This window comes from Anabrus simplex, chromosome 3 (assembly GCF_040414725.1).
Source record: "Anabrus simplex isolate iqAnaSimp1 chromosome 3, ASM4041472v1, whole genome shotgun sequence".
In the NCBI taxonomy this organism is placed as follows: domain Eukaryota; kingdom Metazoa; phylum Arthropoda; class Insecta; order Orthoptera; family Tettigoniidae; genus Anabrus; species Anabrus simplex.
Window position 1 is genome coordinate 300,571,997 of NC_090267.1, and position 12,878 is coordinate 300,584,874.

Sequence of the window (12,878 nt, forward strand, 5' to 3'; positions counted from 1 at the left end):
AAAGTGAGATCATATATATAGCGTTGGTATCAAGAAAGACATCCTGTCATAATAAAACTAGATTCAATCCACATTTTAATGGCACCAGATAAATGGGGAAAGGCAGAAGAGAAACGCAGGTAGACTGTAGACTTAATGTGGAATGAAGATGCCATAATTTTCAGTTACTCGGTACACAACCTGATATTTTCATAGAGATGAGTTGGTGATTCACAGTTAACAGCTTTCTAGGGCAACTGCTTCTTCTACCGATTTCAAACTCCGACGAAGTTCAAAACTGAGTCCAGATTTTTGTCCCCCAAATGCCTTTAAATGGGATGGCATTGAGCGAGTTGGCTGCGTAGTTCGAGGCGTGTAGTCATGAACTTGTAGTCTGGTGATCGTTGGTTCGAAGCCTATGGTTACGGCCATTACCTTTCCCCATACACTTCTGAACCCGACAAGGAGTAGCCTATTTTATTTTCTCGCCTATCACGGCTGTTACTTTCCTTGCCGATACTCGCACTTCCTGTTACTGGAATTAGGAGATGATGATTATCTTATAACCAACCAACCAACCAACCAACCAACCAACCAACCAACCAACCAACCAACCAACCAACCAACCAACCAACCAACCAACCAACCAACCAACCAACCAACCAACCAACCAACCAACCAACCAACCAACCAACCAACCAACCAACCAACCAACCAACCAACCAACCAACCAACCAACCAACCAACCAACCAACCAACCAACCAACCAACCAACCAACCAACCAACCAACCAACCAACCAACCAACCAACCAACCAACCAACCAACCAACCAACCAACCAACCAACCAACCAACCAACCAACCAACCAACCAACCAACCAACCAACCAACCAACCAACCAACCAACCAACCAACCAACCAACCAACCAACCAACCAACCAACCAACCAACCAACCAACCAACCAACCAACCAACCAACCAACCAACCAACCAACCAACCAACCAACCAACCAACCAACCAACCAACCAACCAACCAACCAACCAACCAACCAACCAACCAACCAACCAACCAACCAACCAACCAACCAACCAACCAACCAACCAACCAACCAACCAACCAACCAACCAACCAACCAACCAACCAACCAACCAACCAACCAACCAACCAACCAACCAACCAACCAACCAACCAACCAACCAACCAACCAACCAACCAACCAACCAACCAACCAACCAACCAACCAACCAACCAACCAACCAACCAACCAACCAACCAACCAACCAACCAACCAACCAACCAACCAACCAACCAACCAACCAACCAACCAACCAACCAACCAACCAACCAACCAACCAACCAACCAACCAACCAACCAACCAACCAACCAACCAACCAACCAACCAACCAACCAACCAACCAACCAACCAACCAACCAACCAACCAACCAACCAACCAACCAACCAACCAACCAACCAACCAACCAACCAACCAACCAACCAACCAACCAACCAACCAACCAACCAACCAACCAACCAACCAACCAACCAACCAACCAACCAACCAACCAACCAACCAACCAACCAACCAACCAACCAACCAACCAACCAACCAACCAACCAACCAACCAACCAACCAACCAACCAACCAACCAACCAACCAACCAACCAACCAACCAACCAACCAACCAACCAACCAACCAACCAACCAACCAACCAACCAACCAACCAACCAACCAACCAACCAACCAACCAACCAACCAACCAACCAACCAACCAACCAACCAACCAACCAACCAACCAACCAACCAACCAACCAACCAACCAACCAACCAACCAACCAACCAACCAACCAACCAACCAACCAACCAACCAACCAACCAACCAACCAACCAACCAACCAACCAACCAACCAACCAACCAACCAACCAACCAACCAACCAACCAACCAACCAACCAACCAACCAACCAACCAACCAACCAACCAACCAACCAACCAACCAACCAACCAACCAACCAACCAACCAACCAACCAACCAACCAACCAACCAACCAACCAACCAACCAACCAACCAACCAACCAACCAACCAACCAACCAACCAACCAACCAACCAACCAACCAACCAACCAACCAACCAACCAACCAACCAACCAACCAACCAACCAACCAACCAACCAACCAACCAACCAACCAACCAACCAACCAACCAACCAACCAACCAACCAACCAACCAACCAACCAACCAACCAACCAACCAACCAACCAACCAACCAACCAACCAACCAACCAACCAACCAACCAACCAACCAACCAACCAACCAACCAACCAACCAACCAACCAACCAACCAACCAACCAACCAACCAACCAACCAACCAACCAACCAACCAACCAACCAACCAACCAACCAACCAACCAACCAACCAACCAACCAACCAACCAACCAACCAACCAACCAACCAACCAACCAACCAACCAACCAACCAACCAACCAACCAACCAACCGACCGACCGACCGACCGACCGACCGACCGACCGACCGACCGACCGACCGACCGACCGACCGACCGACCGACCGACCGACCGACCGACCGACCGACCGACCGACCGACCGACCGACCGACCGACCGACCGACCGACCGACCGACCGACCGACCGACCGACCGACCGACCGACCGACCGACCGACCGACCGACCGACCGACCGACCAACCAACCAACCAACCAACCAACCAACCAACCATCAGTGATCTGCATTTAAGGTGGTCGCCCATGTGGCAAATTCCCTATCATTTTTTTTTCCTCATATTTACATTTATTTAAAATATCCCGAATGCAAGCTCACAGCTACGTACCCCTAACCGCTCAGCCAACTCACTCGGTGGACCTTAATTACGGCTATCTTCACAGAAAATCTAAGAAAATCATCGTTGTTACCATTTTAACTTGAAAAATCTGTATATCTGCATTTAAAATGGAAATTATGAAAATTAATATTCATTAAATGAAATACACACTCGTCGAACCTTGTACTCACACTTACTTGTTACCTGCTTACTTACACATACGTTATTTGAAGGGCGCCAGCTGTCACTCAGTACAGCAATAATAGAATGAGACTCTTGACTATCTCTAGGGTGTGGGGTAATAAGCTTACTTTTGACAACATACCATATAAGTTCTGGGAAAAGGAGATTGGCGTTCGGTTTCCCCATTAATTTTGAGGTTAAGATATTTTACTTGCATTGAAATAAAACCATGAATTCGTTTGATAGAACAATATATATTCTTTAAATAATATATCAAAAATTAGTGAGTCTTGTTGCGATAAAACAGATGGGAATATGAAATTATGACATTGCAACTGAAAGAAACTAGGCATGAATTTGAATTCTTCTTGACCGGACATTTAACAGTTTATACGAAATATTTCCCTCACTGATTCACTTGACTGTACCTTCAACACTTTTAGTGTAATTACGACGTATTCCTTTGATCTGGTGTTTACTGTAGATGTGCCACGCCTAACTTGGTGATACATCCTTGTGACTGCTTCTTCTCCATCTCATCTGACTTCTTTGTAAGTCAATATGGTATTACCTCTTGGTAGGTCCAGGGTTGCCCTCTCTGACTTCATGGTAAGCCCTTGCGTCCGTGTCTTCCACTAAGTGACGGACCAACCATTTGGTCTCACTCTCTCAATGACCAATAATGGCTCACTGAGTCTTCACCATCTCTCGTTCACACTGGTTGACTGACCAACTAAGGCCTCTTGATCTAGTAGACTACTTCACTGTACTGCATCCGTATAACTAATGACTGACGCTACAATATGCACCCACCTTATATAGACGTTGGTTGACACCGCTACGTAATCTCCAGAAATAACAATGACATACTCCCACCTACGCGACAGATATTACATACAGTTGTGAAATAGCTCGGGGCGGCCGACTCTCCTGAGCGCATATTCTAACTAAATACGATGCCGTAGCCATGGCGCGGCGATGACTTGGCAGAATCTCCACTAATCCTGCACAATGTCCCAACGTCACACCCAATCTCTGATATATACAACAATTCTCACTGTACAGGTATTGAGTGTTATTCTACACATACGTATATATGTATACATCTAAGTACAATCTTGCAAGCAACAGGCAATTGCAAAATCGAATTGAATAAAACGGATAATTACAATAATAGTAACAATATCACAGATAACATAATAATAATACTGACATAGTAATAATAATAATAATAATAATAATAATAATAATAATAATAATAATAATAATAATAATAATAATAATAAAATACAGATAAAATCATACAATAATAAAAATACAGATATCATCTTGTAACGGGATTTGAACCGTTACAACACATTTACATGTGAGTGTATGTACAGTAAATGGTTTGCTCTGCTAAGCTGACGCCTAAATATGGTGACAGATTTTGATAACGAAACTCATTAAATGTTCAAATTAAACGAAAAGCCGAAGAAATCTATTCAGAGAATTATGATGACTCGGTGAGTGTCGCAATTTTCAAATAGTACCACTGAACAGGATCACTGGTGCAATGTTCCTGTCACACGGCTTCCAAACCGAAAGTGTTGTTAGTTCGAACCCCGGATACTGTTCGTCATATTTTCAATGAGACTAATGCGTAACGCAGGATGAATATCCGGTATCAATCTGTGACCAAGTTCAAAACAGGGGCTAATACTTCCACCGACCACACATGGACGTAAACATGTGGACACTGAAACAATGTAATCAATCTGTAAGGCTCTTCATTATCGCAGTAGCCGTCGTTACTCGAAAGCAGGTGAATCCCAGAAGGTGATATTTTCACTACACAAATGTAAATTTTCATCCCTAGGAATTTAGTAAAAGGATTAATTATTTACCATCCACCATTAGTCAATTTCAATTCACTCATTTTTTACTTTCTCTCTGTTACTGACTTCACGATAAAAGAGACCCCGAAAATTACTCCAACTCAGCTGATAAAACTGTCGTCATCTCTGATTGCATTTAGATTGGAACTTTCTCATTCTCCAGAATTGAATGTCAAATATATGCTGATGACGGAACCGATCTCTCTCCGCACTGAATCGTATCAGAATCCCTCGGTGATTTACTTTGAAGTTTTCTTCAAGGAATAGATAGTGTGGTGAGTTTGACGTCTTTTTGTCTCAAGTCTCGGTAGATCACAAGTGAATGAGTGGCTTATTATGTCAACGGAGTTTTGGTTGATTAAGATAATTATTGAATTGATTGTAAGGTATTTAACAAGTTTTATACAAACAATGGACTAACTAACCAAGATCGATCTCTAAAAACATACATCCCAGATCTGGCGCAGCCTGCGTTCATCAATTAAATTTTCCCGTAATACTACCCTCTGCAGAATAAAGCAGGGTAAGTCCACGAACATAAAATTTATAGATCTGGAAAAGGCATAGGATAATGTCGACTGATCCAACGTTTTCAATATTCAGAAAGTAGACGCGGTCAAATATAGAGAAAGAATCATGGGCCGACGATCTATATTGCTAGGTCCATTAAAAACAAGTATAATCACCAGATAGACAGAAGAGTTACCTATAAATTGCACAAAAATCAAACTGTTGTGATCACAAGAATATGGAAGAGAAGTAGCTATGCAGAAAGGAGTGACACAGGGTTGTATTTTGTCCTCCACCCGAACCCAGTCCGTTTTAAGTGTAAGGACGTTACAGGAAATGTGGGAAAGAAATCTCAGTTCAAGAAAGGAAAGCAAACATTCTAAGATTTGTCGATGACGTTCATTTCAATGTGTCAGCAGAGGATATGTAGGAGATGGTTGCTCGATTGTACTATCCCGTAAAACAATACTCACCACCACCAGTGGAACCGGAAAAATTGCTGACTAGTATGAACGGAGACTTGGAGAAAGGATAAAGTTGAAAATAAAAGATTATTATTATTATTATTATTATTATTATTATTATTATTATTATTATTATTATTATTATTATTATTATTATTCGTAGCTTTTTCCCATTTTATTGGGTTCTGTTCTTCATCTGGATTTGCACCAGTTTTATACCCGGATGCCCTTTCTGACGCCAACACTATACGGAGGGATGTATTCACCATTACGTGTTTCTGTGGTGGCTGGTAGGTATGGTGTGTTGTAGTGATGGTTGGTGATTATTGTTCTAAGAGGAAGTACAACTAGGCAACCATCCTGTATAAAACACTGATCAGAGAGACAAAATGGAAGGGATACGACACTTCGGAAAATGAAAGTATCGGCCAAAAAAGGCAAGGGCCACGAAGGGCTTGAAAATGAAAGACTCCCTAGGCATCGAGTACTCTAATACTGTCGGGGTCGGAAAAGAACGAGAATTGACCAAGTGAAGTCGGATAGGATAGATAAAAGTGAGGAGCCTGACACAAGTAAGTGGAAGCAATGCCAGGACTCAGCTGAGGGCCCCGTGGTCGCCAACCTGCGCTCCCAAAGTTAAGAGCCCCGGTGTCCCCTTTTAGCACCCCTTACGACAGGCAGGGTATACCGTGGGTGTTATTCAATCGCCCCCACTGAGAGTGGGCTGGGTGTGTTGTATGTAGGTGAAGAGAAGAGTATTAAGACGAAGCAGGGAAACTAACCATATGTAGATAAAATCCACGAGCTAGCCGGGAAACGTACAAGGGGCCTTCCGAACTGAAGGCCAGTAAATTGACCATCACCGTTTTTCCCCTCTACGCATATATTGGCTTTATGTCGCACCAATACAAACAGCTCTTATGGTGACCATGAGATAGAAAAGTGCTAGGAATGGGAAGGGAGCGACCGTCGTCTATGAAAATGGTAAACAGTGGAAAACCATCTTGAGGGCTGCCGATAGTGGAGTTCATACCCACTGGCTCCTGAAAGGAAATTCAAAGCTACATGACCCAAAACGCGTAGCCAACTCGCTGCGTTATCTATTTATGAACGTGCGTGGTATTACAGTAATATAATATTTTATTTCCACATACAAGGAATCTGCCGCATTCCTGTTCAGAATCACTCTTATTGTAATGATGAGGACACCTTATGTAACGATAAGTGTGCAGCTATGTTCTTTTTTCTTAACTGATCATGCTACAAGTGGGGGTGAAGCTAATTCCTGCCCGTGGTGCCCATGCATAGGTAGTCGGAATTGAATTTCCTTTACTGAACTGAACGTCAGCATTCCAGAAGCATCATTAAAGTACTACCTTAAATTATTCATTCTTGTAGGGAAAGACTCTTATCAGAGCCCAATTTAACAATTATTTCTCTTAACATTGAAGGACTGACTTCTTGTAAAAACATATTTTACACGAAATATACCTAAAACATAATTGTGATGTTTTATGTCTACAAGAAAGAATGTTAATAAACGACGTCCTAAAATCCAGATAATGAGATTGGCAGTCGAACGTCCTCATGGCCAATATGGGAGTGCCATTTTCGCTAAACCAGATGTCAGGATTATTGAAACCTCCATCACAGATGAAAATGACATAGAAACTATTGAGATTGAATTGAGTAACTCTATAATTGTTTTCCCATTTATAAACCCCTAAAAGTAAGCTTTTCATTCACACAACCTGACAATCTGAATTTGCAGAAAGCGTCCATCTTCGTGGGCGATTTCAACAGCCACAGCATTATATGGGGTTATCCACATGATGATGAGAATGGAGAAGCTGTTATGCATCGCGAAGAATCACACCAACAAACTTCCTTCATCCTCCAACAGCGGAAGGTGGAAATGTGGATATAATCAAGATCTTATTTTTGTGAGTGAGCGGATTGCCCATCAGTGTGTTAAATCTGTCTGCCTTCCTATTCCTAAAACACAACATCGTTCCTTAATGTGCCAGTTATTAGCAGCCGTCAGACCACAGACGGTTTACTTTAAGAAACGATATAATTTCACAAAGGCAAACTGCGAAAAGTTTCAGTTCCTCTTTAGATAAAATGATGAGTATGATCAGTCCCATACCAGTGGCATATGGCCAATTTAATTATACCATTAGATTGTGTCCTAAAGAAGCCATTCCAAGAGGATGCAGAATTAATTACATACAAGGTCTTTCCCAGGAAACATCTGCCTTACTGACAAACGAATTCAATTTGTATGAAAGGGATCCATTCAGTGCTGAAATTATCGTCAGCGGACAACTTCTCTCTGCTATATCAGAGACTAAATGAGAACAGTGGTTAAAATTGGTGGAAGAAGTTAACATGGGTAGGAGTAGCCAGAAGGCCTGGAGGCTGATCAGGGATCTCCGTAATGATCCTAATAAACCATCATTCTTTTGTAACGTATATGTAAACCAAATTCCTCACCAACTCGTCCAAATGGCAAGTTTGTAAACTCCAGTTCTAAAACAAAAGTGGATACTAAGACAAAATTCATACCAGAGACCAGTATCCATTCTGATCCTTTTACCATGGCAGAACTGTATGATGCTAAGAATATCACTAAAAAAAAGGAAAGGCTTCTGGTGTAGATGAAGTCTCTATTCAACAAATTAATAATTTTGGACATTTTACTAGCGAATGGGTACTAAATCTAATTAAAAATTACATTCCAACATGAAGAATACCCAAAATCTGGAGGAAATCTAGAGTTATAGCATTCCTCAAACCAGGAAAAGACCCACATGATCCTAAAAATTACACACCAACTTCCTTGCTCTGTCATTTATTCAAGATCTTGGCGAGATGTAGTGTTTCCAGTGCACTATGTCTTCTGGTATGGGCTATATCAAATTTGTTACTTTCATTGACCAGTCTCAGTCTCATCCTTGGCTTTGACAATATGAAACTGACTGAGGTCTGAGTGATGCTAGTAATACCATTCCTTGTGCAGTCAGTCCCTGTTATGACTGGTGTGAAAATATCGCCCACAGGGTCGGTTGGTGCATGCATTTCAGTGGGCATAGCAGACTGATATGTAATAGCAACGGCTGGCTCGGTGAGGAAAGCAACGGGAAAGTACCTCACTCCTCATTTCCCTAGTACGCCTCTTCAGTGACGCCTAGGCCATGTATGACAGCTGTTGGTGGAGCTGCAGAGGATCAAACCAGCCTTCGGGCTGAATACCCAATATACATAGAACGAATGCTTCTGGCAAGGCTTACAAAAATAGTTGAACCACTTTTGATCCCAGAACAAGCTGGTTGTAGAGGAGGGAAGAACTGTACATCGCAAATCCTCCATTTGACCCAATATATCAAAGATGGTTTTGAAAATCGGAAAATAACTGGGGCAGTCTTCATCGATCTAACTGCGGCTTATGACACAGTTGCTAACCAAATTATATTGAGTAAACTTTATAAGATGACAAAGGACAACAAGCCTTCTTGAAAATCGAAGATTCTTGGTAGATTTCCAAGGGGACACAGTCGTTGGAAGACCCTCAGGAATGGCTACCCCAATGTAGTCCATTGTCTCCAATATTATTTTATATTTACACGAATGATCAACCCTTGCCAAAAGGAACAAAAAGGTCCATTTATGCAGATGATCGAGCTATTGTCACCCAGGGTGATCAGTTTGAGAGCGTTGAATGGACACTAACGGAAACCTTAGATGAACCGAGTACATACTACAGAGAAAACCATCTAAAGCCTAACACCTCAAAGGTGAAAGTTTGGGCTTTTCTCTTAAATATTCAGGCAAGAAGAAAACTGAAGATTTTCTGGGAGGATGTTCTGTTGGATCATTGCTCAACACCTAAATATCTAGGGGTAACTCTGAATCGTGCACTCACGAATGAACAGCACTATGTTAACACGAAACACAAAGTATCTACGCGAAATTCCACTCTTCGCAAGTTATGCGGTACCAACGATGAAATGCAAGCTCAAACAATGAGAACTACTGCTTTAGCACTGATCCACACCTCGTAACCTGCTTGCCTTGTTTTCATATTCTTCAGATACCGTATTTTATGCGATGTCTTATGTCACTCTGTCGTGGCTACTGGGCATCAGGAATGCCGTGCCCGATGTGTAATTTATCCCTATTTATACAGATGGCAGCTCATGCTATGAGGATCGTCAAAGCATTTCTTTCTATCATATCTCAATGTTGTGTGATTTTTGACAGTCTGGCGTTGAGAAACAAAAATAAGATGGAGACGGTGTTTTGTGATATGGTTTCCGTCCCTTACAGAAGGTATTATAAACGTTTTAAAACGTTACTCTGTACGACTCCCAGAGCTTGGAGTCGGAATTATGACTACTTCTTCTCGAAGTAATATTTTTCCTATCATTCGCTGTTCGCAATGTTGGTTGTTATCATTCTTGGTTCGCCATAGATAGTAGGCCTGTGTATAAGAAGGTCTCTCCTTTTGTGTGTTATTTCTCGTATATCTTGTTGCAGACTTATTTTCCTATATCTCCCTGCCTTTACATGTCCGCTTATCTGTGCTCATTTCGGCTAAGGGCGAAAGGTGGCATCGGCCCGATTGTTCATGTGCGTGGTGGGTTTGCTTGTTGTGTTTGATTGATGACCTTTAATTTTTCTTTATCTTCGACGTCTTATCTCGAGGACATGCTCTACATTGTGTTTTGTCGCTGATACTGTATGATTCATGTTAGTATTTCTGCACGATATGAATACGTGTTATGCAGCGAGTAAGTTGTTTACGTTGTGTGTTTGGATTGGGTGTGCCATCCACCTTTTGCGGCAATCCAGGTTTCTGATCTGTGCATTCAGGTCGAACTGATGAGCCGTTCACAGAAGCATTTTATGATGCACGATTCTTGTCATTGTCTGTCGTGGTACTCTTGTACTTTATATTTTGAATGATTTATTGGAATTTCAAAAGTGCTGAGATAATCGACGGAGTTGCTAAAAGTGATCAAAATGGGCATCCTTCGAGATAAAAATAGGTCCCTTGTGTCACAAGTGTCCCCGGAACAAATCTTCTAAGATATTTGTTCCCCGTGACTTGATTGATATTATCTTAAATTACTACCATGGTGTCTTCGAATATGTCAAGACCTGTGACGTTCGCCAAAAATGCAAACCTGCTCAAACAGTCAAGTCTGTTTCCACGCCGCTGACATTGCGAACACTCCTTGAGAGAAATTGTTTATTGATTCCTTTGGTCTACTGGTAAAATCCAAGAATGGAAGTATCGGCATACTATCTGTCATTGACGGTTTTTCTAAGTTTGTTCGGCTATTCCTTGTTCGTAAAATTAATTCCGCTGTCACCGTTAAATTGCTATCGAATCATATCTTTGCTAATTTCAGCCCTCCCAAGACTTTGGTGTCCGACAACTCCTCTGTTTTCACCTGAACCCACTTCCAGTACACGTGCTTGTCATGGGGTACAAGGCACGTTCGTCTTAGTCCGCACCACCCTCGGCCATCTCATATCGAGATATTACAGCGTAACCTTAAGACGTGATATCTGCCTTTCACCTTTACAACCAAACTCGTTGGGATTCCTGTTTATCTTTTTCAGCTTAGGTTTTAACACCGCCGTCCTTGAATCCTGCCATTTTACTCCTGCCGAACTAATTTTGGGCAGAATTCTTAATTATTCGTTTATGTTGCAGTCTGCTTATGTCTGCTCCTTCTCGTCACATGACTGTCCAGGATAAATGGAAAATTGCTTCTGAACATCTAATCATGGCAGAAAGCAAGGTGGCTCAGAGATACAAGGGAAGGAAACCTGCTCCTCTTCGAGTTGGAGACCTTGTTTTAGTTAAAATATTCCCCGTCAGTTCTGCTGCTGACCACGTCAGCGGGAAACTGTCTCAAAAGTGGCCCGAACCATAGAAGATCGTCGAATTTCTAGGATCTGTAATCGTCAGATTGAAAGACGTCACTAACCAGGTTTCATCCAAGGCACATGTTTCGCTGTTAAAATCATACTATTCGAGGAGCCCATGATGTTTGGCTTTATTTCTTTCCTTATACAGTATTTTCTGTTCTTCCTATATCCATTAGAAAATTTTAGAATAAATCTATGATAACAGAACCATACGCTCACAGCTTTTCTGTTTCAGGAATGGAAATAATGTTGCTCTCCTTCTAAGAATCTGTAATAAAAGGAGCAAAAACTGGGTTCAATTCCCAATTGATGATATAAAAAGAAGAAGGAATAAGAGAAACGTAGTAGAAACGTACTCGACATATTCAAGTCATCATGATTTTGATGGGCGGCATCTGTATAATTGTATGAAGATACCACTTTTCTTCGAGGTATTGTGTTGGTCTTAGTGAATGAACGCTTGTAACAACATATTCTCCCAAAATTCGTTAAAATTTTATATTTGTGTAAACATGTGTGTAATTACCTTTCCAAAATATTTAGATTATCCTTTAGTATATGTTTAGCTGTAGTCACGCGCGCGCGTTTAGCTGTAAGCCTTAGCCTTTGTATAACATGGGCCTCCCTTACTTTATCAACATGGGAGACTGTGCCGCAGCTCATTACCTTCATATCTTATTTTACTCATATCGCATTCTTTACGATGTCATAGATCAGTCAGTTATGACTGGTTAGATTCTCTATACCTAACCTGACGTGTAGTTCATTGCGATTAGACAGATGGCATCTCATGTAACGGAGGATTGCCAAAGCACTACTTTCTAGCATATCTTTGATTCAGGCGATCTCTGGTCTGGGGACAATAATGGATTGGATAAAAAAAGATGGAGACGTTACTCTACGAGATGATTTTAATCTCAACGAATTGTATTTCAAAAATATGCATACTTTACCTTGTATGGCTCTCTCAGTTCAGAGTCAATTAATATGATTACATAGAATAATTGCAATTGATTTCTTCAACCTCCAGGTATGTGCAGTATTCTATTTATCCTTCCTTGGCTTGCCGTAGTTATGC

The 12,878-nt window shown here is 41.7% G+C and overlaps 1 protein-coding gene across 1 annotated transcript; it reads left to right on the plus strand.

The window, feature by feature from the left end:
• Window positions 1–967: 967 nt before the first annotated feature.
• LOC137498958 (cell surface glycoprotein 1-like) lies at window positions 968–11,805 on the plus strand (the record flags this gene model as incomplete). The annotated part of the gene is made up of 3 exons (XM_068226844.1): window positions 968–1,945; window positions 7,629–7,774; window positions 11,583–11,805. Coding segments are annotated over 3 exons (1,347 nt in total), but the record flags the coding sequence as incomplete, so codon positions are not given.
• Between the last annotated feature and the right edge of the window lie 1,073 nt (window positions 11,806–12,878).